This window comes from Manis pentadactyla, chromosome 19 (genome assembly GCF_030020395.1).
Source record: "Manis pentadactyla isolate mManPen7 chromosome 19, mManPen7.hap1, whole genome shotgun sequence".
Taxonomy (NCBI): domain Eukaryota; kingdom Metazoa; phylum Chordata; class Mammalia; order Pholidota; family Manidae; genus Manis; species Manis pentadactyla.
The window spans coordinates 8,819,036-8,845,218 of record NC_080037.1 but is presented as its reverse complement, the minus strand read 5'-3'; the positions used below and the strand labels follow the sequence as shown (position 1 = coordinate 8,845,218).

General features: G+C 57.0%; 1 protein-coding gene across 3 annotated transcripts in view; it reads left to right on the top strand.

The window, feature by feature from the left end:
* KIRREL1 (kirre like nephrin family adhesion molecule 1) overlaps positions 1–21,897 on the top strand; it is a 95,257-nt gene extending 73,360 nt beyond the window's left edge. Inside the window, exons 2-15 of one of the 3 annotated variants that reach the window (XM_036922638.2) lie at positions 1,206–1,355; positions 3,139–3,288; positions 7,963–8,120; positions 9,904–10,054; positions 10,989–11,094; positions 11,231–11,379; positions 11,576–11,703; positions 12,332–12,506; positions 12,590–12,690; positions 14,098–14,296; positions 15,258–15,365; positions 15,502–15,641; positions 16,122–16,199; positions 16,380–21,897. In XM_036922638.2, coding sequence (XP_036778533.2) covers positions 1,206–1,355; positions 3,139–3,288; positions 7,963–8,120; positions 9,904–10,054; positions 10,989–11,094; positions 11,231–11,379; positions 11,576–11,703; positions 12,332–12,506; positions 12,590–12,690; positions 14,098–14,296; positions 15,258–15,365; positions 15,502–15,641; positions 16,122–16,199; positions 16,380–16,856 — 2,270 coding nt within the window. In that variant the 3' untranslated portion in view covers positions 16,857–21,897. Of the gene's footprint in view, positions 1–1,184; positions 1,356–3,138; positions 3,289–7,962; positions 8,121–9,903; positions 10,055–10,988; positions 11,095–11,230; positions 11,380–11,575; positions 11,704–12,331; positions 12,507–12,589; positions 12,691–14,097; positions 14,297–15,257; positions 15,366–15,501; positions 15,642–16,121; positions 16,200–16,379 lie in introns of all 3 variants that reach the window. The other 2 variants (XM_036922640.2, XM_036922637.2) reach the window with 2 other exon arrangements.
* Positions 21,898–26,183: the final 4,286 nt, after the last annotated feature.

Here is a 26,183-nt window from a genome sequence, read left to right as displayed (position 1 = left end):
AGTGGCGTGACAGACTGGGGACACAGCCAGGAAGCCCCCAGACCCTTCCCTTGGCTGTCCCCCAGCCCCCCAATCCCTCTTCCCTACGGCGGGGCGGAGGAGGCCCATGGTCCCGGGGCCCCCAGCTGTGCAGAGTGCCCGGGCCTTGCACCGTCACCGTCGGGTGGGCCAGTGCTGGCACTGGTGGGGGGTGGGAGATGTGGGGGAGCAGAAACCCACAGTCCAATTCCCTGTTCCAATTAGGCCCCACAATTACAGGCAATTACTCTGTGGCTCTCTAATCAAATGCTCCCGGCCGAGCTGCCAGCCAGGCAGCCAAGTGTGGCTCCCACAGCCGGCGGGAGAGTGGGACGAAGTCACACGTCCTCTCGGCCCCCACAGTGCGGAGGCTGAGCGTGGGCCGGAGTGTCCGCGTTTGTGCCCACACGCCCCCAGCGCTGGGAAGCAAGGGGCCAGGGCACGGAACAGGACAAGTGTGCAAGGGCGGGTTCAGAGCTTTGGGTTACACCAGCATCCTGGAAGCTTCTGTATACGCATGGGACATGCGGACATGCCTGCCCCCTGGAATCTGCTCTGATGCACTCGCTGGGTGCGTACCTGGGGGAAGTGTACCCAGCATAGTTGCACCAGTGTGGTGTTACCCCACGTGGGCTCGTAGGACACATGTCCGAGCCGGGGTGTGGTGGTGTGTTCTGCCCCAAGGATGGAGGGCGACTGCGACATCACCAGCAGCATTGTTACGGATGCACTACCCATTCACGTGGGGGGGGGGGAGGCAGCAGGTGGCAGAGAAACAGCCCAATACCAGGAGCACTGAGGCCCAGGTTTGAATCCCAGCTCTGCCTTTAACTTATCGATCATTCATCTTCCTGGACCTCAGTATCCCCGCTGTAAAGAGAGCTCATTGAACTAGCCCGGCATCCAAGGCCTGCACTAACACTGCCACTTTCTCTGATCGCCAAGCACTTCCTCCCCTGAAGCCCATGCCCTGGGCCACAGGGAGGAAGGGAGCAGGGGCGAGCGCGGGACAGCTTCGGAGGGAAGGGGCTGGGGCTGAGGGGGGCAAGGACTGGAGCTCCACCCTCCCAGCCCTGGGCTCTCTCGCCCGGTGCAGAGTGGGAGGGGGAGCCTGGGAGGGTGGTCTCTTGATGCCTTCCTTCTCCTCCCGAATCTCCTTTACCCAGTGCCCAATTTGGCTTTGCCAGGGACCCAGACCCGCTTCAGCCAGGAGCCAGCCGACCAGACTGTGGTGGCCGGCCAGCGGGCTGTGCTCCCCTGTGTGCTGCTCAACTACTCGGGGATTGTGCAATGGACCAAGGACGGGCTGGCACTGGGCATGGGCCAGGGCCTCAAAGGTGAGTGGGGCCGCCCAGCCAGCCCAGCATCCACGCTGTCCTATCCCTGTGTCCCCTCCCCTCCCCTGGACTCCTGGGCTCAGCCTCCTTTCATTCCTCCCCACAAGCCTCCCCTCTCCTGCGGGTGAGGCTCGGCCTCCTTTCCTCTCCCCTGAGCTCTGTCTCCACTGCTTTCTAAACCCAACGCTCTGCCTTCCCTCCTGGCTGTGGTCTGGCTCCAGAAAGGTCAAAAATGGGAAGCCTGAGAGATCAAGGGAAACCGGGAGACCTTTACATAAGATGGCTGCAGACAGACACACAGACACCAGGAGGGGCTGCAAGCAGACCGAGTCAAAGCGGGAGGCACTGGGGGCCAAGAGTCCAGCGAAAGCAGGCGGGTCTGCAGCCTGCAAGCGGCTCCCGCAGGCTGGCTCTGCTCCCGGCTCCCCTACCCCCTGCCCAGGCGATGTCTGCTCGGAGGCCAAAAATTCATTTTAATATCAGCCTGGGCACTTACTTATTTATTCATACAACAGCCTTTATTAAGCACTTTGTAGCCAGTGCTGAAGCAACATAATGAGTCAGTTAAAACACAAACAAAACAAACTCCTATATGTCAAAGCGAGTAGATCCTTTGTAAAGGTGGCCTGGGTTGTAAAGAGCGGAGGAGGCAGGGTCCAGACCTGGGTTCCTGTCCTGCCTCTACCATCTACCAGCTGGGTGAGCTTAGGGACACCTGGGCCTCGATTTACCCTTCTGTAAAATAGGTATAAGCATGGCACGCCTGGCTTCCTGCTTCTAAGTGGCTTTTGTAAGTTTCAAACCCAACGACAATATAGCCATTGCCCATTGCAAAGCGGTGTGATGTAAAAGCATAGGAGGGACTGCGTATTTTTGTCCTTTTGCTTTGTCCAGGGGGCTGAGATTGTTTGCTGCGGGTTCCGTACGTCAGTACAGGTTGGGGAGATTTGTCGGTGTGGAGCCATCTGTGTAAAGGAAGGAGATGGGTCGGGTGGCTCTATTAATGAGAGAAAGAGAAAGAAACTGGGAGAGAGGGATCAATAGATATGGAGTGAGAAGAATCAATAGCCTCTGGACAGAGGCAGATAATGGAGGGGAGCAGAGGGGAGAGGGAGTGGTGGGTGGGAGCCAGGGGGAAGGAGGGCCAGGGAGCCTGAGCTGGAGAGGGCGGGGGGCTCAGAGGCCCACCTGCCGCAGCTGTAACTGCTGCAGGCCCTGGACTCTCCGGCTCCGGGGCCCCTTCGTGGCGCTGGTGGGGTCCGCCTCCTCCACCTGTCCCACAGCTAGTGAAGGAAGACCTCGGCCCACCGTGGGCTTCCCTCTGGCCCCAGTGAGCTCATGTGTGTGCCGCGGTGCCCTATATTTCCTGGTGCCCACGTGCCCTCCCCTCCCTCCCTCTCCTTTTCTCCCTGCTGTCTGCCTTTTTGTTTCCTCTTTCTTTCCTATTATGAGAGACATTTGTCTGCAAACAGCTCTGGAGATTTCATCTGCTCCCACTCCGCTTGCCCTCCGCCCTCCCTGCCGTCCTCCCCCTGCCTCACGGCTGCCTGCCCCCCTGTAGGAGGTTGTGACGTCACAGTGTCTGCATCTGGGACCTCATCCTCGTCCCCCACACCTGGGGTCCCCGAGAGGGCAGAGGGAGGAGTGCTGGCCCGGAATGGGCCGGCACCCTGGCCTGGGGGTGACAGGCGGGGAGGACGCCCGGATGTGGGGTGGGGCACTGTGGTCCAGGCTGGTTCTCAGACTGGGGCGTGGCTCACCCGGGGTCTCTCTGTTCCTGCAGCCTGGCCACGCTACCGGGTCGTGGGCTCTGCAGACGCCGGGCAGTACAACCTGGAGATCACAGATGCCGAGCTGTCTGATGACGCTTCTTACGAGTGCCAGGCCACGGAGGCCGCCCTGCGTTCCCGGCGGGCAAAACTCACCGTGCTCAGTAATGACCGGGGCCTTTGCCTGTCTCCTGGCCTGCCAGCCACTCCCCTTCCCGTTTCCTCTCGCCCTTCCCATTTCTCTCTCTCCTTCCTGGTTTCACGCCTGACCCCACAATCCCCTCCACAAATCCTTTAAACTTCCAAAGCCAAGTCCACACGGAAGAAGCCAAACAGGCATGTGGGCACCCCCGGCGAGACCTGGGGTGTGTGTGAGGTGCGGCCCCTTCTGCCCCAGCCTGGGCCCTGCCATCTGCACATAAGCTCTACCACTCCACCCCCAGGGAGGTGTGGGGGTGGTGCAGACCCAGCGCCCCTTGCCCAGCCTCCCCTGGCAGCCAGCCTTGCCGGCGAGGGAGCCTCCCCTACCCCTCTCCCTCTGCTGCCTCCTCTCCTCCCTCCGTGTGTGCTCAGGCCTCCCCAGGGACCAGGGCAGCCTGGGAGGGAGGGGCCCAGAGGGCTGAGAGTGGGGGGTGCCGGGCCGGGGTACTGGCTGCATCTGGTTGGGCTGCTGGAGGAGGGCACGTGTCTTGGAGGCACGCTGCCACCCACAGCACAGAGCAGATGTTCCTCTATGGTGACACCCAGGCCCATGTGCATACGAGGGACTCTCTCCCCCAGAGGACAGCAGTGAGGCCAGCTCGGCCATGCCCCTGCCTCCCGCCACGCCCCTCTTGCAGTACCTCCGTCTCCCTCAAGCTCCGGTGGTCTCGTCTCGCTGGGCCTCTGCCTCTGTTGTGCTTCTGTTTCTTGACTCTGTCTGCCTGTGACCCTTTCTCTTCCCTTTGTCATTGTCTCTGCCTCTTTTTTTTGCCCCCATTTGATCTGTCCTGCTTCCTCTCTTTTCCTGCCCCTAACCCCAAAATCCTGGAAGTGGGGGGAGCCCCCAGGAGGATGGGAGGAAGGAGACGGAACAAGGCTGAGTGACCTCGGACACAAGCTTTTGCTTGCAGCAGGCGGGAGGGGGCGCGGAGAGCCCAGGATGCTGCCTGGTGTGCTGGGAAGAGGTCTGGACTGGGGGTCAGGAGACCGGGGCCGTGTTTGGGCACCATGACCCTGAAGAGGTCACGGCTTCTGGATATCAGTTTTCTCATTGGTAACAGAGCTTAATGACACCAACCTTTTCTTAGTAACTGTCACCTCGTTAGGCGTTAAACTGTGAAGGGCTGGGCAAATTCGAGGTGTCAGAGTGAAGACAGTGGGGACCCAACAGCCAATTTCTTTGGGTGTAAAGGCCCTGAAGGACTAGGACTCCAGGCTGGTGACTCATTTTTCCTCTCTGGCGAAGGCAAAATGGGAAGAATTAGCAAGGAGCAGGGTTCAGAATGGGGAACAAGTTAGTTGACCGCTGGGGGTGGGCGTGGCACGCCAAGACATCGTCTTCCATCTGTCGCTGGGGCATGTGGAGCCCCCAGGCTGGACCAGGCACTCCAAGAGAACCATGAGGTTCTTGAAAGAGCTTCTCTCTTCGTTTTCCCTCCCTAACTACCTGTTCTGGGTCCTGGAGGGTACTACTTCTGCTCCGGAGAACTCCCATCCTCCCACCCCAGCACAGAGACAGAGAAATAAAGAGATGGGGAAAGGCCCACTAAGCCCTAGGTATTGCAGGAACAGGGCTTCCAGTGGCTTGGTTCATTCAAGGAAGGCTTCCTGGAGGAGGAGACTATCCATGGGATCCTAGATGGATTCGTATCTTGTTAAAAATCTTGCAAGTCAGTGAGAAGGAGCCATATGAGTGGGGCAGCTGGCTGGCCCGTTTGTAGGGCATGGTTGGTGCTGGGTCAGTGCTGACAGGGTGAACCTTCCTAGCAGCTTGGGTGGACGAGGGGAGCAGAAAGAGGCCCCCGGGGTAAAAGAGACAAAAGATCAGTCTGGCTCTTCTTTCCCCTCACTCTGTCCCTTCCTTTGTGTCTCCTCGACTCTCAGACTCCCTGCCCACATGCAGCCTCTGCCCATGGCAGCCCAGGGTCCCAGAGACTGGGCAGGGCAGGGCCGAGAGTGGGCCACGTCCAGGGCCTGGCATCAACCTCCTGGCATGTGGCCGACCCTGCACACCCCCGCCATACCTGCTCAGTGGCCTCCCCGGCCCCACCCAGGCCAGCCTGCTTCACAGAATGGCCTTTCACTCCCATGGTAGACCTTGAGGACACTGCCTCCCACCCGCCCTCAGACACAACTAGACGTCAGGCAGATCTGCAGGCCCCGCGCCCCTCCTCACTCGGGCCCACCCCAGCAGCTCAAGTGCGGTGGTGATGAGCGGGCCTCTGGGCTTGGCAGGCCTTCTGCGGCCCCACCCTGCCCTTTAACTCCCCCTCCTGCCTCCTAGCACGTTTGCTTAGCTCCCCGAGCCTCAATGCCTTATCTGCAAATTGGGGTTAGTGGTTTTTGCCGGGGAAGGATTAATGAGATATAATTTGTGGTGGGGATTAAATGAAATCATATACATGTGGCACTGAGCTAACACCCGATAAGCATTCAATGAACAGGGGAAATAATGTCGATCACATCAGTTTACAGTTGGCTTCTCATCCTTGGTCTCATTTTGTCTTCAGAATAACAACTCTGGGGAATAGATGTCCATGGTGCTTTTAACAGCTTACAAACAAGGAAACTGAGGCCATAGACTGATGTACAAATTTGTCTTGTCCCAAATCACAAAAATGCATTCATTCACAGACAAACACATGGGCACATGCCCTCTAATTGGTGGCTGAGCAGATACCCCAGATACAAAGAGAAAGGTGGGCTAGTGACAGAGGTCACAGATGGACAGTCCTTCCCTGAACAAAGGGAGAGAGCTCACATTACAAAGGAAGGGTAAGACCACAGGAGGAGCCTCCCCCGCAGGAGGTGCACCCCGTGCGTGCACAGGTGTCTCCTGGCTGCAGCAGCCAGGACCTCTGCTCGTCCAGGCCCCTCCCATCTGGGTGTGGTAGCAAAGTGGGGCCTTGGAGGGACCTACGCCCACCAGAGACCCTGAGCAGGTGCACCAGCGAGCAAAGAGGAGGAGCCAGGGATTCGGTGGTGACTGGCAGGCCAGGAGTTTCTGGCTCTTGTCTGAGCAGTAGATCAAACGTCCCGTGTGCCCTACATGTGACAGTCCATAGCAGCTCCTCCCCAACCCTCATGACGGACCCGGGAGTACGCATGGTTATGTCTCTGTTGAAGAAACTAACTTGAGGGATCTAAGGTCACATGACGGGTAAATAAAGATGGGATTTAAACCAGGGGCAGCGTGATGGTAAATTCCATGCTTTTACCACTCTTACCACCCTGTGCGCACAAGTGGGGCAGAAAGCTGGGATGGCGGCAGGTGGTTCCTTGCTCCTGGAAACCCCAGTGTGGGGACCGTCATTTCATGAACACCAGGACAGCCCATGGGACCCCAGGGCCCTCCCTGGGTCTGCTGACCAGGGTTCTCCCCATTCTGAGTCTTCCTGGCCTTTCTTAGCAAAAAGCAAGCAAAACCCTTTCATGGTGCTGTCCTGATGAGCAGTAGGTGGACCAGCAAGACCATCAAAATCCTTCTGCCTTCATCTCATCAATCACTTACTCATTAGTGCATAATTAATATTGATATCCCCAAGGACCTGCTGTCACACAAGCTCTGTGCTAGACTGCGGGGCTTTAGGAGGAAATCAGAAGCAGCCCCTGCCCTCAGGGGACTTACAGTCTAGTTCCCCTGAGCACTTAGGGGCCCACGGGTAGGGCAGAGAGAGGCCCCTCTTGCCTCGTTTGGTGCCTGTTCCATCCAGTTCCTCAAGCCTTTAGCCACGTCAGGCACTGGAGACTGTGTAAACACTGGTGAGATGGACCCCGCTTTGCCAGGGATGACAGATTTGGTTGGGGGTGGGGGCACGGGTCATTATAAGTAACCCAAACCCAAGGTAGAAGAGGCCAAGGGCTCAGCGAGTGGCTGGGACCCACCGAGGCAGTGTCCAGGGCTACAGGGCCTGGAGGGCCTTGAGCAGCAGGGGACGTGGACAGGGTGAGTAACACGAGCAGAGGCTGTGAGGGAAAGAACAGGAGAAGCGAGGCGAGAAAGTGCAGGACGTGTGGAGGAGCCCTGAACAGCAGGCCGAGATGCGTGGAGCTCCTGCCCATGGCAGCTGGTAGCCCTTGCAGGCGTCAGGGAAGTGGCATGGTCTTAGCTATGCTGCAGAGACAATAACCTGCCCGCAGTGATGGATGGGCTGGGGCCGTCCGGGACTGAACGCAGGGGCCTCATTTGGGAGGTTGCCGTGATAGACCCGGCCATCTGGCTGTCCCAGGGCAGGGCACAGAGGGGGAGTGGATGTAAGAAGCCCCGTGGAGGTAGCCACCTTCTGGGCCAGGGCCCCAGGGTGTGAGCTGTACTCAAACCCTGGGATAACCCGGCACTCTCCTAATTTGAGGCCACTCCCCTCATCTGTAGTATGCAGCCTTGAGCAGCGGCAGGGGATGTAGTGCTGGAAAATAATACTGGCTGGGAAAGACTGGGGTGGGGGCATGACTGTGAGCCAAGGGCCTTGGGTGACGCCACCACGGGAGCCACAGGTACAGTGATTGCAAGTCAGGGGCAGGGGTGGCATCGCCCCGGCAAGGGCGGGACATGCAGGGGGGTTCCTTGAGGGGCACGGTTTTGGTCATTGGCATGCTGACAGCACCCTGGACTGACTCTGCTCTGCTCTCCCCCACAGTCCCCCCTGAGGACACCAGGATCGATGGAGGTCCTGTGATTCTGCTGCAGGCAGGCACCCCCCACAACCTCACGTGCCGAGCCTTTAACGCCAAGCCCGCTGCCACCATCATCTGGTTCCGGGATGGGACGCAGCAGGAGGGCGCCGTGGCCAGCACGGTGAGGCCTCAGCTGCTCTCCGGCTCCTCCTGGGCCTCATCGCAGGTCCCCGTCCCTTTCCCTCATGGGTCTGACTCCAGACTTGGGGGGATACAGATGTGAGGGGGGCCTTGGTGCTCATCTGGTCCAACCTCTCGCTTCTAGTTGGGAAAATTGAAGTCCAGACAGGAGAAGTGAGTTCACAAGTTCATGATGCCACTTAGGAGTTAGCAGAGACTAAGAGTAATGCTAATAATAGCTCCGTGGGTTAAGCACCTACTGTGTGCCAGGCACTGCATGCTGAGCTCTTCCTGGACAGTCCCTCTTAATCCTCATGGGACTGTCATAAGGTGGGTGTTATTTCCAACCCACAAAGAGGGACACTGATGGTCAGAGAGGTTGAGTGATTTGCCCAAGGTCACACAGCAGGCATGCTGCAGAGCTGGGGTTTGTACCTGGGTGGAACTATGCTCTCTCTTCCGAGCGCTGTGCCCTCTTTCCTTCACCTCTAGTTGGCAGATTTTTCCAGTTGGCACAACTAAGAGGTTGGGGAAGCAGGGATTACTGTGTACTTTCCATGGACAAAGAAGCTATGGCAGAGAAAGACGTCGAGTGACTTGCCCACGGTCACAAGGCAAAGTCAACTGGAGTTGGAAAGTCTCCTGTTCGGGGTTCTGCCAGCTGCGTGTACCCAGGCCTTTGCTAGGTGCTGCAGGAGACCTGCTCACGTGTGAGCCTCCAAGGAGAACCCGGTCACCTCTGCTCTTGACACGCTGTCTGACCGTGGGCAGTTCACTTCCCTCTGGCCTTAGTTTCACTGTTTGACAAGTGAAAATAAGGCCTCAGTGCAGCATAACCTTTTCACCGCCAAGAAATCGGTTATTTTTTCTCCCCTCGGGCTACATGTTTTGATATACTTTGGCAGCCAAACAAGCTGATGTGTTAATGGCTGTTTTTGTCCACCCCTTTTTATATTCATTAAAGACCCCGGAGCTTCCGGAAGCAGCAGGACAGAGCCAGTGTTACCGCACTGGGTCGGTACTGCTCCGCCCCGCATAGATGTGGGGGGCTTTCCTTTGGCAAACAGCATGGTTCCCCTTGGGCATTGTGCAGTATTGAAAACAGTTCAAGGGTTCCTGTGACCGCGCTGGGGGACCTCAAGTTGGACCCCACTGGGCCAGTGTGAGACTTTGAGCCTGTGAGTCCCCGCCCTGCCCTCACGGAGTTTATGGCCTGGCAGGAGGGACGGACGCAGTGCTGACAGATCCTCGCACAGGGCCCGAGAGGCTGGGCTGCGTGTGTCAGAGCAGTGCGCAGGCTGACGGCGCGGGGCTCAGGCTGAAGAGTCCTGAGGGCAGCGGTGACTGAGAAAGTCTTTGCAGGACAGAAGGAACTTGAGCTGGGCTCAGAGAGTTCCTGGGATGAGGCTCAGAACCACGGGGAGACTATACAGCCCACACTGAGCGCTCAGGTCAACTCCGGGCTCTGGTTGGCGGTGACATAGGGACAGCGGTCCATCAGTCAGACACCTATCATCACGTTCCTTACTAATGGGGCAAACTGAGGCGTCCGGGAGGAGGGTATGTGGGAACTCTCTGTATTTTCTGTTCAGTATTTCTGCAAACTTGAAACTTCTCTAAAATATAAAGTCTGTTCATTACAAACCAAAGCTAGAGAAGAGGGTGGGGCAGAGCTTCAGGTCAAAGTGGCCTCCAGCTCAAGCCCACCTCTGAGTCAGGTCACCCGAAGAGGACAGTAGGGGGCTTTCGGTGTGACCGTGTCTCCCACCTTTGTCCCACTCCAGGAACTGCTGAAGGATGGGAAAAGGGAGACCACCACCAGCCAGCTGCTCATTAACCCCACAGACCTGGACATCGGGCGTGTGTTCACCTGTCGCAGCATGAACGAGGCCGTCCCGAGCGGCAAGGAGACTTCCATCGAGCTGGACGTGCACCGTGAGCCGGGCCCTGGGGAGGGTCAGGGTGGGGCGGTGGGATGAGGAAGGGAACATGTCCGCCCTTGGAGAGGCGGAGAATAAAGAGCCTCTTAGGGGCCCCAGGACAGATGCTTATCACCCTGTTCACCCTTGTGGCTTCCCTGGTTTGTACCGAGGGCTAGGATGCACTGGCTGTGAGGCGGGCAGTTCCCGAGTCAAAACCAGTGGCTTTAGCAATGATTTCATCTCTCTCAGCCTCAGTTTACAATTCTGCATACTTGGCACAAAATAAAATTTGAGCTGGCAAAACGTGAGCTAGTCTCTTCATAGTCTTTTAAATGACCCACTTAATCTGAATATCCTACATGCCAGCAGCTGTGTTAAAGTGCGTCACTGTGGGGTGTTGCCCAGATCCTGTGGGGGTTCTTACATAATAAATGGTTTATTCACACCGTTACCTTTCTAAAATTTGAAAAATCCAAATTCTGAAACACGTCTAATCCCAAGGGTTTCAGATTCGGGATTGTGGGCCTGTGCCCGCTTCTCAGGGTTATGAGCATGAAACGAAATACAGTGTAAGAGCCTCTAGCAAGGAATATGCTACCTCGTAGGTGCTCAATAAATTCCCTCTGCCCAGGGAAGGGTGGGCGTGTGGGCAGCAATTAGAGGGACGGTGCCCCACCCCCACCCCTTTCAGTGAGCCAAGTGTGGCCACACTGGCGCCTAGTGGCCACGGTGGGTCATTAACGTCCACTGATTAGTGGGTCCCTTTGGTATCCTCCTTGGTCGTCACCCTGGCTGACCCCCTAGAGGGTCAGTGGGGTACAGGTGAGGAGCTGGTACCCCGCACAATGATGGTGCTGTGAGGTAAGGTCCGAGTGTATGTGTTAGGGAGAGAAAAAAGAAACTTGAGGGCCAGGAAGGCCCCTGACATCCCGTGCCCTGCGTTGCAGACCCTCCTACAGTGACCCTGTCCATCGAGCCACAGACGGTGCAGGAGGGCGAGCGAGTTGTTTTTACGTGCCAGGCCACGGCCAACCCCGAGATCCTGGGCTACAGGTGCGAGGGGCGGGGGCTGGTGGGGACTCCGAAGCGGCCTTCGGTGGGGGCTGGTGGGGTGCCGCGGGGAGGCGGTGCCACTGGGCTCGGATGAGGGGTCCGAGTCCTGATCCACACCCCCACGTCCCCACCCCAGGTGGGCCAAGGGGGGCTTCTTGATCGAGGATGCCCACGAGAGTCGCTATGAGACAAATGTTGATTATTCCTTCTTCACGGAGCCTGTGTCCTGCGAGGTCCACAACAAAGTGGGGAGCACGAACGTGAGCACGCTGGTGAATGTCCACTGTGAGTGGCTGCGTGGCCGGGGCCGGCGCAGAGGGCAGGGGCCTTTGAAGGGCCGAGGGTGGGGCCAGGGCGGCTCCACGAAGCTGGAGGAGGCCTGGGAGGAGAAGTGGGGAGGTCGCGGGGCAGAAGGAAGAGCGGACTTCCTGGAGCTGAGCTCCCATTGAGACCAGGCCTTAACTGCTCCTTTCCGCCTCAGTTGCTCCCCGGATTGTCATTGACCCCAAGCCCACGACCACAGACATCGGCTCTGATGTGACCCTCACCTGTGTCTGGGTTGGGAATCCCCCTCTCACCCTCACCTGGACCAAAAAGGATTCAAACATGGTAAGACGCTTGCTGCCTGTCCAGTGCTGGGAGGCGTGGGGGACAGTGCCGAGGAGGTGCAGCATATTTCTAGGATCAAACCCAGGATATTTCTAGGGTCCCGGGATGTGAGGAGCAGGACAGTACTTGAGCTCAACCCCACCCCTCCTTGCGGACAGCCGGCTGGTCCCGGGGCATGGGAGGGACCCCTGGCCTGTGTGTGGAAGGAGGGAGGGGGGCCCGAAGGGGAGCTGCTTCCGGGAAAAGGCCTGGTCAATGGATGCCACGTAGGAAGGAGGCGGCCGGAATGGTTCACTAGAAAAGAGAGGCCTGTATTCTGCAGCTCTGCAGAGACCTCCCTCAGACAGTCCGAGCCAAAACTGCAGGAAGAGGGACTTTAGAGTGAAGCTTCCTGCCTCACTGGGCAAGAATTAGACCATCAGGGGAGGAAGCCGCCTCTGAAAACAGCCTCCCCTGCCCCCTCCCTTCTCTGCCCACTGGCACAGAAATGGCACATGTAAACGCCAACCTGTTTAGAGTCAGGGGAGGTCCAGCAGGCTCGGGACTCAGTTTCCCTTCTGGGAATTCACCTGTGGCCCTTCCTGCTTTCTTTCCAATGCCTCCGATGCGGGGGCCCACCCTGACCTAGGGGCCCAGGCCTCCTGGCTCCCCACCCGAGGCTGCTCTCTCTGCCCAGGTCCTGAGTAACAGCAACCAGCTGCTGTTGAAGTCGGTGACCCAGGCAGATGCCGGCACCTACACGTGCCGGGCCATTGTGCCTCGGATAGGGGTGGCTGAGCGGGAGGTGCCACTGTACGTGAATGGTGAGTGGCTGCCGAGAGGGCCGGGGCCTGGGCGGGCAGGTGCCAGGGGCTCCGGCGGGCTCTGACTGCCCTCTTGCTTGCAGGGCCCCCCATCATCTCGAGCGAGGCAGTGCAGTACGCTGTTAGGGGCGACGGCGGCAAGGTGGAGTGTTTCATCGGGAGCACGCCGCCCCCAGACCGCATTGTGAGTGCTGGGGTGCGCCTGGGGTCTGGGGGCGGCCAGCACCGGCCTCCTGCGGGGCAGCAGCCTCCCACCCGCTCTTTGCTCCTCTCTTTCCCCAGGCCTTCTCTCTACCTCTAGTCCTCTGAGCCTCTGTCACCTCTGTTCCTTCCCTGCTCAGATGCCAGCTCCTGTCTTACTAGTTGTGCCCGTGAGCAAATCACTTAGTGTTTTGAACCTCATTTTCCTCATCCATAAAATGGGGGCAATGAACCTTCCTACCAGGGCCTCTGTGGGACTGAAAAGCCTGGTGAAGCCCCTCCCGGACCCACTCCTGGGTCCCCTCCGCTGCATTCGTGCCCTGTCCCACCCCCTCTCCTCCCCTTTCCTCAGTCTCAGGGTGTTCCCTTGACCTGTCTTCCCTCCAACCTGCCCCTGGGGGCCTCCCTCCTCCGACTGGCCCCTCCTTTCTCCTCTCCCCCGCACCACGAGCCATTAATTCCTTCCGTGACCATTAACCGTCAAACCCCTCATCACACTTAATGACCATTTGGCCAACTCCAGGGCTGCCCAGGGACACTTCATTAGCACGGCCGCCTGGGCAGCGGGCAGCCCAGCTCCCTGGGGCTTTCCTTGCAGAGCTGGGAGGGTGGAGCTCCGGAAAGCAGCCGCAGACCTCAGCTGCTGCCCCTCCCGTGGGCCGCCTCCACCGTGGGAGGGGACATGAAGAGGGGATGCCCCGGCGGGGCGGGCTGGAGGACCCTGGGGCTGCCGCTGTCCCACGATAGCTCCTACCCACTGTGAGAGTCTGGGCTGGGTCTCCCACCGGGCGGGTTGGCATGGGGTCAGCTGTGGGTTGGCTGAAGGTAAGGCTGAAGATCGAGTTATGTTCTATGGAAGTCTAGACGGCAGGAGCTGGAGAAACCTTAGGCAGGCTCTCTAGCCTGGTCCGGTCCCTTTACATATGAGGAAACTGAGGTCCAGAGAGGGGAGGGAAGGCCACACGGGCTGGAGGGGAAGGCCAGGCCTAGAGCCCAGGGTTCCTGACTTCCCATCTGGGAGTTTTTCTGCGACATCAGGGGTTCCCAATGTCAGGGCGCCAGAGGAGCTGTGCCCACACCACGTGGGATCCGCATAAACATGAGATTCCTGGGCCCCTCCCCGCCTGAGAATCTGCACTGTAAAGGATGTCCCGAGGCATATCTGAAAGTCCTCGCATATCTCTCATCACGTTGGGCAGCCTGTGCTTCTAGACTGGCGGTTCAGTGCCAGGGTTTGAGGCAGTAGATGTGACTCAGGTCTGTTGCAGGGTGAGTGTTGAGCCTGGCTTAGGGGCACAGCGGGCACACAGCATTAAGCTGCCTTGAGGGGGGTGTCAGGTGTCTCTGCCACCTGCTCCTGCCTTATCCCCTCCTGCCCTCCCCGCCCCAGGCCTGGGCATGGAAGGAGAACTTCCTGGAGGTGGGGACCCTGGAACGCTATACAGTGGAGAGGACCAACTCAGGCAGCGGAGTGCTGTCCACACTCACCATCCACAACGTCGTGGAGGCCGACTTTCAGACCCACTACAACTGCACTGCCTGGAACAGCTTCGGGCCAGGCACAGCCATCATCCAGCTGGAAGAGCGAGGTGACCGCAGGGCTGGCTGGGCATGGGCCTGGGGGGCCGGTCCTTCTTCTCCCCAGGGGCAGGGTTCACAGAGAGGCAACAGTCTCCTGGGCCTGCCCACCGGAACCTGGCCTTGGTGCTCAGCCGGAGAAATCCACTCACTGTTCTGAACATTTATGGAACACCTGCTCTGGGCCAGGGGCTGCGGGGGCAAACGTGAGCAAGGCCTCCAGGAACACTCAGCTTAGCGAAGGAGCTTATGGGGTGTCAGCACCGACTTCAGACCTCTTCAAGAGCCCTTAGTCTGACAGGACGTGTGTTCTGCCCCTTAAGGCACTTTGGCAGGATGAAGGAAGTATTTATTACCTTTAACTTTTTTCGAGGCTCTCCAGTCTGATGAGATAAAGAGGCTCTCCCTTTTGACCTGGGAGAGGGGGGATCAGGTCTGTCTCGGCAGGGAAGGCTTTGGGGGTGAGGGAGCGGAAGAGCCTTCCGGGGACCTGCTCCATCCAGGACGACCGGGAAGGGGGAGAAAGCTGGGAGTCAGGATTCCTGGGCCCCTCTCAGCTCTGGGGAGCAGGGGAACCTAGGACCATCTGAGCCCTGGGAGGGTAGGTGAAGGTGCAGGGGCCACACGGGGTGGGTATGGAAGGTGGAACACGGCAGATTGCCAAGTCTGGACACCGCTGACCTCAGCCGAGAGCTCAGCCCAGGAAAGAGAGACCAAGCCTCACAAGCAGGGGGGCTGCGGGAGAGGGACAGATGGACGGCCGAGGCCAGGGTCAAGGTGATGCCACAGCTGCAGGGCTCGGACATGACCATGATCCAGCCCCCAGCAAGCTGAAGCTCGGGCCCAAACCCCGACACGCACAGACCTTCCTCTCAAGTCCACCAGCACTTAAAGCCTGGGCCCCCCGCCCACGCTGAGCTCAGCTCCCCATGACTCGGTCCTCACCGCACCCTTTCCTTCCCTCGCCTGAAGAGGTGCTGCCCGTGGGCGTCATCGCCGGGGCCACCATCGGGGCCGGCGTCCTGCTCGTCTTCTTCTTCATCGCCTTGCTGTTCTTCCTCTACCGACGCCGCAAAGGCAGTGAGTACAGCCTGGCTGCCCGGCAGGCGTGTGGGAGACACCGGGGAGTGGGGGCCGCACGCTCCACGGCCCTGGGGGGCCAGAAAGAGCCAGCAGAGGCTGGGAGAAAGCATCCGGGCTGCCTCCCCCATCCCAGGTCGTAAGGACGTTACCCTGAGGAAGCTGGACATCAAGGTGGAGACGGTGAACCGCGAGCCACTCACCATGCATTCTGACCACGAGGATGATACCGCCAGCGTCTCCACAGCCACCCGCGTCATGAAGGCCATTTACTCGGTGAGGGTCCTGTGCCTCCCCGGCCGCCCGCTCCTCACCCTCTCGGGCCCCCCATCTCCCTCATAACCACGGTCACTGTCCCCCCTCAGTCGGCCCACCGTGGCCCTGCCACACACTCACATGTCCCTCCGGCAGAGGCCGCGTGGGGGCCCTCCACAGGCTTCCTTCACCCACCCTCCCTGCACAGGGTGTCCGATGGCACCCCCAGTTCTCTGGTGCAGCTGCCTCGCTGCTCAGCTCAGGAAATGGTCCCCAGGGGGCAGCGGCATAGCCACGGTCACACGGAGAGTTAGGGACAGAACTGGAGCTGGATAGAACCCAGGAGCCTGGCCTCTTCCCTCCACATCCCAGAGCCTGTGCTGGGAGAGGATGACCCCAGACCCTTCCCTGCAGCAGGTGGCCCCTGGGGATGGGGTGGGGCCGGCCAGGGGGGCGAGAGCGGGACCTCGGTCTGCTGACGTCGCCCCCGCCGCTCTGCAGTCCCTTAAGGACGACGCGGACCTGAAGCAGGATCTGCACTGTGACACCATCGACACCCGGGAGGAGTATGAGATGAAGGTGGGCAGGACCGGCCGGGGCAGGAGGGCCTGCGGGGTGCGGGGGAGGGCCGGCTGGGGGAGGCTTACTGAAGGAACAGAGGAAGTGAGGGGGTCCTGGCCGAGAGCCCAGGGCCCTGCCGAGCCTTGACACCCCTCCCCGAGGGGGCCCCCTCCTCCACGCTCTTCTCGTTGCCCGCAGGACCCCACCAACGGCTACTACAATGTGCGAGCCCACGAAGACCGCCCTTCCTCCCGGGCCGTGCTCTACGCCGACTACCGCGCCCCTGGCCCTGCCCGCTTCGACGGCCGCCCCTCCTCGCGTCTCTCCCACTCCAGCGGCTACGCCCAGCTCAACACGTACAGCCGGGCCCCCGCCGCCGACTACGGCCCCGAGCCCTCGGCCCCCGGCCCTGCCGCCCCTGCTGGCGCCGACACAGCCAGCCAGCTGTCCTACGACAACTACGAGAAGTTCAATTCCCACCCCTTCCCCGCGGCGGCGGGGTACCCCACCTACCGGCTGGGCTACCCCCAGGCCCCGCCCTCTGGCCTGGAGCGGACCCCGTATGAGGCGTACGACCCCATTGGCAAGTACGCCACCGCCACCCGGTTCTCCTACACGTCGCAGCACTCGGACTACGGCCAGCGGTTCCAGCAGCGCATGCAGACTCACGTGTAGGCGCCGGGCCGGCCGGGGCGTCTCTGCGGGGCAGAGGAGAAGGCTCCCACGGCTGTTCCCTGATATTCAGGGGCGTCGCTCGTTGCTCCCGCCCCGGACCCGCCTTCTCCTCCCGCCGTGGCAGGTGGGGAGCAGGTCTCCCGGAAACACCCCGTCCCGAGGATGGTGCTCGGCGCATGCCCCAGCCGCCAGGGCTGCCCTTCCCTCTTCTTCGGGAGGACGTGTCTCTCCTGACCTGTGCCCTTTCCTGGCCTCAGCGTGGGGACAGGCGCAGTGAAGGCTGTGGAGAGCAGAGGGGGCACTTTTTAGCATTCCCTTTCTACCCGACCCCTCTGGTCTCCCGTTAGTAGATAGGGGATCACCTGCGGGTGAGTGGGTACGCTTTGGCCCAGGGGGCATGAAGTGTGGGGGTCGGTGACTCCAGCGCGGCTCGGTGGAAACAGGACAGCCTGGCCAGTCCTCTGCAGTCTGCATTCATACCCTGGGTGCATCTCTCCCTCCTCGGCACTGCAGAAGGGGCCCCTGATTTTTCTTGGCTCTGTCTGCAGAATAGCCCTGGCCCTGAGTTCAAATCCAGCCCTCGTTCCACTGGGATTAAAATGCCAGTATCCTGGCTGCCCACAGTGGACACTTGTCTGTCAGCCCGCAGAGGGACCCAGGCACCTCCAGGAACACTGCCCCCTTCCTTCCTCTCTGTGCTGGACCAGGCAGGTAAGGCTGGGGGTGGCGGTGAAGAAAGGAAGGTCGGGAACCATGCCCCGATTCACCAGCAAGACCTCTGTGTGCTACACAGCAGTGTCAGCGCCCACAGTGCAGGGAGACTGCCCGCGCCACCTTCTCTCCCCTGTCTGCCCCCTCCCTGGCTTTAAATGTGGCCTGCCTGGGGAGTGATGGGGTGAGGGTAGGGGTGCTATAGGCTATTTTTCAAAAAACAATGAAAACCTCATTTGGGAAAGAAAAAAAAATGCTTTAGGGATCCCCCCCACCCAAATACAAGTCCCAGTGGAAAGGAAAGGAGGTGCCTCTTCTTTTCCTCCGGATTCCTAACACCTTCCATGACTCATTCACTCTCCAAGCACTTTGAATCCATTTTTAAACATTCAGGTAGTGAGACCTGTCACCCAATGGACTGACGGGCTTAGGGAGGGGGCCTGGCGCTCAGATTCTTGCTGTCGTACCCTAGCGCCCACGAGCTGGTTAGAGGCCACCTTCCAGGGTACATGGGAGATGTCCTCTTGAGACAGGTTTTGGTTTGTTAAGTGTCTTTTTTCTTTTCTTAGATCAATCAGATTCCTTTTTCCACTTTCAGTGCCTTGAGTGTCCAGCTTTGGTTGACCAGTCCTGTGTGGGTGGCTGCAGGGAGCCGGTATTGTGAGCCCCAGACGCCCTGTCCAGCGTTGCAGGGCTTAGGGGACAGATGCATGAGGGGGCCTGGTAAGGGCAAGGGCTGACGGGTAAGGTGGTGCAGAAGGACACTGCAGGCAGCCATGGCCCATGCTGTCCCCGCCACACACGTGCATGCATGCCCACACACATTCCCCATGGCCCTTCTCAGCCTGCCACCTTCTGACCAAAGAGAACCGGCACTCCAAAGAGAACTCGTTCCCCTTCCCGAAATGTGGGGTCTGGAGTCCACTCGGCCTGACTGGGCTGGGCCTGTGGTGCAATTCTCAAGAGAGCGCGTTGCCCTTTCTCGTGGTCATCATCCATTAGTTGCATTCACTTTAATGAGTTACATGCTCATTAGCCATGGGCCATCGCCACCCTGGCACATGGGGCTGTGGGCTGACTCCTCGCCATCCTCTCCCTGCTAATACCCTAGAAGAAAGTAGCTCCAGTTCCAACCTCCTCGTCCTCCTCCATTTCAGCAGGGGCGCATCCCAAGGACCCTCTTCCCAAGGCAAGACAGGCTCATGCCATGTTCAGCCCCTCGCCTGGAGGCTGACACCTTCCTTCCTGGTCCTTTGATGTGTGCTCAGTGAGGGTCTGTTAAAGATGCAGGTCTCTGTGCAAACAAATTCATGCATATGTGGATTATTTTCACAGAAACCAGAAGCCGTGCCTGAGCCAAACAGTTAAAGATTGTCACTTTTTAAACAAGAATTTCCAAAAAAACCCCGAAACATTGATTTGTGTTTGGGGTTTTGCCACATTCTCTTCCCTCCTTTTTGGTTTCGGTGCTGGGCACACTCTGTTGCAGTGATGGAGGAGGGGGTGCCCAGGGTCCGCAGGTCGGTCCGCTGCCGCTGCAGGGCCCACTCACTTTCTGAAGGCCTGAGGCAGAGTGCTGCACTGTCCTCTGTTGCTGAACACATTGACAGGGGGCTCCTGAGTATCAGACGTGCCTGGCACAAGGCACGGGAGACAGCAGCAGCCCTGGCAGTCTCCCTCTGCAGCTTGCCCTCTGGTCTGATAAGCATCCAAGCTGGGACCTGTCTTCTCAGCCAATTGGAATCCAGGGGGTAGAAGGTGCCCTTGAACCTGGAGTTTTTGTTCTCAAAGGCCGGAGTCCTCTAACAGGCTGCCTCAGTTCTTGATGTGGTTGTCCTGGTGACCCTGATTGCCTTGGACATTCTTATTTGAGTGGGAAGAGCAAGGGCTGGGGGTCCGGAGGCCTGGAACCCAGTTCCAAAGCTGCCATTGACTGAGTGACCTTAGCCTAACCACTTTACATTTATCACCCCCAGTTGTCTGGTCCGTGAAGTGAGGGGGAAGGATTGCACAAATCTAGAACTATTCTGCCTTTGTTGTATGTGTTTGGTGAGATGGAGGGTCTGGCGATCCCTGGCAAGGAGTTGGGAACAGTAAGCAAGCCGGGCGAGGGGTGGGGAGTCGGAAGGGCCTCCTCTTGAAAAAAGCGTTCACCACGGGTTTCATCATCTTGGCAGAGGTGCTGTGAGTAAATTTCCACTAAGAACCCATGGATTCCAAACAGCAACAAAAGGCACACCCTATAAACTTCGGTGAAATTGGGGTAGGGTTATTCCTGGACCATTGGGAATGGTCCTTCAGAATTGGAGACCCACCCTGAATTCTGACAGCTTTGCAAAGGTGCCTGTGGCCGGGGTGGGCATGGTGAGTCCTTCACTGCATACCCAGGGTTCAGGCAGCTTCCTCTGCAGGGAGGAAGGGCCGCAGTGACTCTCCGGTGCTCAGGAATGTTCCCCTGGCCCAGGGACAGCGCACCCACTTAAGAGCAGGCGAAGCCTGAAGGCCAAGGTCTCTTGAACCAGAGGGCCAGGCGTGAATAGAGCTGCCCTTCCCAACGCAGCTGTTAGGGAGGACAGTTGGTAGAAGGAAGATGGGTGCAGCTCTATGACACAGATTCTAGATCTTACAGAGGTACTTGTGGTCCTAGGTAAGCCGTGCTGTCAGTGGAGGGTACAGGCTGCCTCCCGAATCCCAGGTCCCTCTGTGCCCAGCCACAGAGTTTGCTTGAAGTGAAAACTGCAGGGAGTCAGAAAGGAGAGCAACCAGGGACAGGGGCTGTGCTGAGCTCTCAAAACGTCTTGCTTGGGAAGAAAAGTATTAGTGGGACCGCCCTGCCTGCAGGCCCTGCGCCCTCTCCTCACCCAGCAGTTGCTGCGTTCCTCGTAATTTTGAGGGTGGCCTTTCCCTTTGCAGGATGGAACACACCGCCCGGAGTCCCTTTTGCCCTCGTGCCCCTTCATGAGCCAGCAGGGCGCTGTCAGGGGCCACCAGTCCTGGGCTCCTTAGAACGGGATCAGATGGCCTCATGGAGGGTGCTTGCTGCGTGCACTCAGCAGTGCCGGGCCATTCGGGTTTAAAGAAATCCATGTTAAAGTCAAGTCCCCAGTTGGACCAAACTGGCTTAGTCGCCGCTTCACTCTGTGATGTGGGCACTTGTGTCCCCACCACTATAGTCCCAGGGCCACGCCAGCCTGGGAAACCTAGGCTTCTCTACCACTTCAGCGCTGTGTGTGCCGAGCCAGGTTGCCGTTCTGCACCCCTGCAGACTGAGGGGACCACCTGAAAGGCACTGGTGAGGCTCCAGACCCCGGTGGGACCGGCGAGGAGGGGACAGTGGGACACTGAGTGCCCAGACCAAGGGATGAAATTGCAAAGGCATTTATTTTTGTGAAGAGGCTATGAAATTAGTATTTAACTCCCCCTCCCCCACCTCATTCCCTTCTCCCTCTCCCCTTGCCCCCTCCACTGTGCGTGCTCTCCTCTCCCAGAGGCCAGCCTCTTCCTGAGGCTCACCTTTATCAGCTGGGTCCTAACATTCCATCTCTGGGCTGGTCAGTAGGACAGGAAGGATGTGTGGCTTGGGAGATGGATGAATTGAGGAGTTGCAGGGGAGGGGGCAGAATCCCATTTTCTTGCATCACTGTGAGGAGCTCCAGGCCCTGTCCCTGGAAAAATAATTGCTGCGCAGACATCACAGGCCATACTGGGTGGTTCTGGTACAAGCCTGCCCACAAAAATAACTCCACTTTTCATAGAACTGTCACTCATTCCTGCCAGTCTGTCCCTGGCTCCTGGCTTTTTGCCAGCCCCAGCCACTACCTTTTCGGGTGTTGGCAGGCCATGGGTGCCTCTGTCTGCTTCTGGAGATCTTCAGACGCTGCCCCCTGGGCATATCCCTAACTCCGGGGAGGCTGCAGCCAAGTTGCCATACAATGGAAACTTTGGACACAATCTGATTAGCAATGGTGACCACTTCGACCAGAAAGAAGCGCAGGGTTTCCTGTGGTCACATTTTCCACCCTAACCATTCTGGGGATTCCGACCTCCATTTCTGGCTCCAGTTTAATTTTCTCCACCCAAACCCCCATAATAAATGGATCCATGATAATAATTAAAAGAAGAGGAAAAAAAATAATTATTTTTATTAGGACAGACCATCGTAGATTTTTAGCAGTGTGTATCTGTGTGTTCCTCACACCTTTTCCTATTCTGCCTTTTATCATTTTCCTTTTTTTTAAATATTATGTACTATATTTTTAGTCTCAAACACACTATATATTATATATATTTAATTTTTTTATATATATAAATACAAATGTTTTAAAAAGTACCATGTTTGTGTCATTTAATGCATGGGCAGCTCTGGTTACTTAAAAGCCTGCCTGATTTGGGGTGAAACAGCCCAAATTCAGGGAAAAGGAAAGGAATTTCTGGATTGAGATTGCAGAGGCTCCATTTGTGTCACCTCCAGGCCATGGGGCATGGGGCACGTGGGTTGTATTCACCACTTATGACTGTCGCAGAATCCTGAGGCCAATTATGGGAGTTCAGGGATAAACAGCTAGAGGCTCCTTGCGTTTGGAACGCAGCCTCCAAATGGTCTGCGCCAAACACAATTATGGGAATAGGAAAAGTGGAGACTGAAATTGGGATCCAGAACCCCAAAGGAATTGGATGTAGGAGGCGAGCAGAACTGGCTTCATTTATTAAAATGCAAAAGTTTGTTTAAAAGGAGAGTTGCCAGGTCTCCAACCTTTCGAGCTTGTAGTGAAACAAAATGAAAACAGGTGGTACAGCCGATGGTACGGTGCCCGCAGAGGCCATCCTGCTGGGAAATCCTGAATTCTCCAGGTTCAGTAGAGTTTCCAAGAATTTCACTTGGCACACTTCACAGGAGTGTTTGAGGATAACTGCACGGAAGGTCCACAGCCCTTTCCCTTCTCATCCCAAATTGTGTTCATCGCTAGGGCCCAGTTTAAAGGCCGTCTCCTCCAGGAAGCCTTGCCTGACTCATTCACTTACCTTCTCTCCTGGGAAATCCCAGGACGTGTGAGCTGTACCCACGGTCTCAGCTGTCTGCCCTGATCTGCTGCGTGGATGGCACATTAGCACTTTTCCTCTTAACATGAGCACACTTGAAGTAAGGATCATTATTTTCGTACCCTCATCACCCAACAGAGTGCCTCCATAGGTGCCAGAGGGATGCAGGGAAGAAAGGGAAAGGAACCCATAAACACAATTCACAACGGGAATCTAACCTCGAGGGGTTCGTGATCGATGAGGTGGCTTGGCATGGTGACTGAAAGCATGGACTCTGAGCTCAGTCTGCCAAGCCGATCGGCATCACCAGGACTCACGTTGGGTTCGCTCTGAGTCCCCAGGCTACTGGGCACAACCCACCTGACTAGTTTTGGCCAGTGTGCCGTAAACAGAAGTGACATGTCACTTTCAGACCAAAGCATTTAATTGCTAGTGTGAGACCCTCCAGCCCTTCTTCGCCCGCCAGAGCAGCAGGAGCTCATTGAATCCATATGGTGCAGCTTCCTGATAGCGACGTCCTTCTCTGGTCTGGGTCCCTGAGTGGCTATAGGAAGCAGAGCCCCTTTGCCACCCCATGATGAACGAATGGTCTGAGGGAGAAATGAATCTCTTTTGTTAAGATAATGCAGTTTGGGAGCTATCCCGCCACATAATGGATCCTATCCTGATGAACACAGAGGTTCACCGTTTGCTCTTGTTTGACCGTGGGTGAGTCACTTCACCTCTCTGCATCTCACTGTCTCCTCCGTGAAATGGACCAGTAAGACAGCCTATCCCATGTAAAGTGCTTGCAGAGTTCCTGGCACAGGAGCGCTGTCAGTGTTCGCTTTTGTTAGCCTGGACAAAAGGGAGCAGAGGGCCTCTGCCCCTTTCCTTAGAGACGTCACAGAAGATGCCAACAATTGCCCTGGGATTATGAAGACTGCATGGAATCTGGAACGAGAAGATTTAGGTTAAAATCCCAGCAGGGCATCACAGAACTCGGTGATTCAGGTCAGGTCAGCAGACCCTTCGGAGCTACCTTATCTTTTATCTGTAAAATGTGGCCACTCAGTGAGATGAGTTACACAAAAGTCCTTTGGAAACTGCCAAGTACTATGCAAATGTGAGTTGATTACTTCGGTCTGTTAACACTGGCAACATCCCATCCCCACCCTGGGCAGCATCCCACACAAGTCACCTCACTGCCACACGCACCTCACCCCTACACGTGTGCACCATGTGCTGGCCACCCCGGCAGCGGTGGCCCGGTAAGAGGAGACCGTCCCCATCCAGCTGGGCACTGTGGAGCCTACCTCATCTCGTCCGGTCCGAAAACCAAAAGGCCAGCTCTCTGCAAAGCAGGAAACTTGGGGAGGAGAAAGGTTGCTTATCTTGACTCACCTTCCCGTTTCCTTCCCTCATGGTAATTAGCTGCACAGAGGCAGCCTCCCGGGGAGAGCCGAGCCCTCAGCTCCCAGAGCTCAGCCCCCCGGCTTTGTCTTTTTGCTCCTCTCCACATAATACTGCTCTCTTGGTGGTCGCTATGCAAACACATCCTGCATTCGTTTACAAACTGGGGGATGTTTCGTACTTTGAGGCTCAGATTAATGTTCCGCCTCCCCAGAAGAGACACTGGTGGGGGCTTCTTTTCAAACAGAATCCTGTCAACGGGCCGCGTCTGGTTCGCCAGTCCAGCTGTGGTCTGAGGGATGGTCCGAACCTGGCTCTTCGGAGCCTTCTCTCAAACAGATGCTTCACTGTGGATAGTAGAAGTCAAAAGCTGAAGGCGCCTCGAGGGCCCATCTGCGCCAACCATGGACACAAAGCAGGAGCCCCTCTTCAGCCTTAGAAATGGGCTCACCATCAAGGCCATCAGGGGATCGGAGAGCAGGGTGGCTTTTTGTAGAGGCTGGACTTTGCAATCAGAATGTTTCGGCTTCCATTCAGCATCTCCAGGCACCGGCTTGGTGCTTCTGGGAAAAATCATTTGCCGTCTCCAGGTCTCAGGTTCCTCATTGATAAAAATGATCTGTCCATTCATGCAAAAAATATTTATTGAACATTTACCACGAGTCTGGTACTATTCCAAACCCTGGGGATACAGTAGGGAACAGCACAAAGTCCCTGCTCTCTTGGCACTTACCTTATAATGGAGGAAGATAGACAATAAACAAATAACTATATGCCAGACAGTGGTAGGTGCTCAGGAGAGACACAGAGCAGGGCAAGGGGGATAGCAAGGGATGGCAGAGGAGGTGAGGTGTATGATTTTACGTTGGGTGGTTAGAGAAAGCCTCTAAGATAAGAGGACAGGTAGGCTGGGGAAAGAATATTCCAGGCAGAAAGAAAGCAACTGCAAAGGCCCTGAGGCAGAATGAGTTTAGAGGATTCAAGGCCCAGCAAGGAGTCTGGCTGAGATGAGGTAGGAATTCCTGTTAGAGAGGGAGTGGAGCAGATCCTGTGAGGACGTGGAGGCCATTAAAAGGACGCTGGAGATTATTCTGAGATGGGAAAATGGAATAAGTTAAGCCATATGAAATTGCTGTTTTTGTAGGTCAGAAATGGTTGAACATCAGCAATTTTACATGGTGCAGCCTAATGGATGTGAATGTGCAGCACTGTTAATTTATTATTGCCACTTTAAAAACCAGACTTTTCTATTATTTTGGCAGGATTAATTGGAAGATATTTCTTCCTTCTACTGAGCACAAATCTGCCTTCTTGTGCTTTTCGCCCAATGGCTATAATTCTGCCTTCAGCCCCTCCCCAACGGCCCTTGTGATATTGAAATACAGTTGTCATGATGTCATGTCTCTTCTGAGATGCTGCCTTTCGGAGTTAAATATTTCTGACTCTTCAAACCATTTCCCTTCTGATGTGGTCTCCTGACTCTTCTTCATCTTGTGCATCCGCCTGCTGAGTGAGTTTGAACAACTGGTAGGAAATGGTAGCGTTTTCTACTGCTCCCCCCTAGTCAGAGGGAGGGACCCTGCCTCAACCCCCTCAGGTATACTGTGTTCCTTCACCTGCCAACCTTCAATAAATATTGTCTTCTGGCCTCCCCAGGAGGGAGTGGTGGCCCCGAACCTCCCAGTGGCCTTGAGAACCGTCCCCTCCACTGCAATGGGAACAGTGCCAGGTTCTCAGACAAACCCTTAGGAGATGACATTAGACAAGGGCTTCCCAGGTCTAGCAGCTTGGCCACGGCCATGCCCAGCACCACAGCCTAGCTTCTTCAGGGTGTCCCAAGACTTGGGGTGCTCTGAGGGTGGGCCTACTTGGAGTTTTTTAACAGCAACGTTGGCACCACAGTGACCCAACCCTGATCTTCAGGATCTAGATCTGTTCACTCTCTGGTTCTTGAATCAGGAGATACGGCTTCCAGTCCAAACTCCGTGTATTTAGCTGTGTGATCTTGGACAAGTTACTGAAATATTCTGAGTCTCAGTTTTCTTATCAATGGGAATAATGATACTGCTTCATTAGGCGAAGGAAGAGCTAGCAGGATTGGCTACGAAATGAGCATTATCCCAAATCCTGCCTCTCCACATCGCCTCTGCTGCTGTCCTCTAGTCCAGTGGTCCTTCCGCTCTG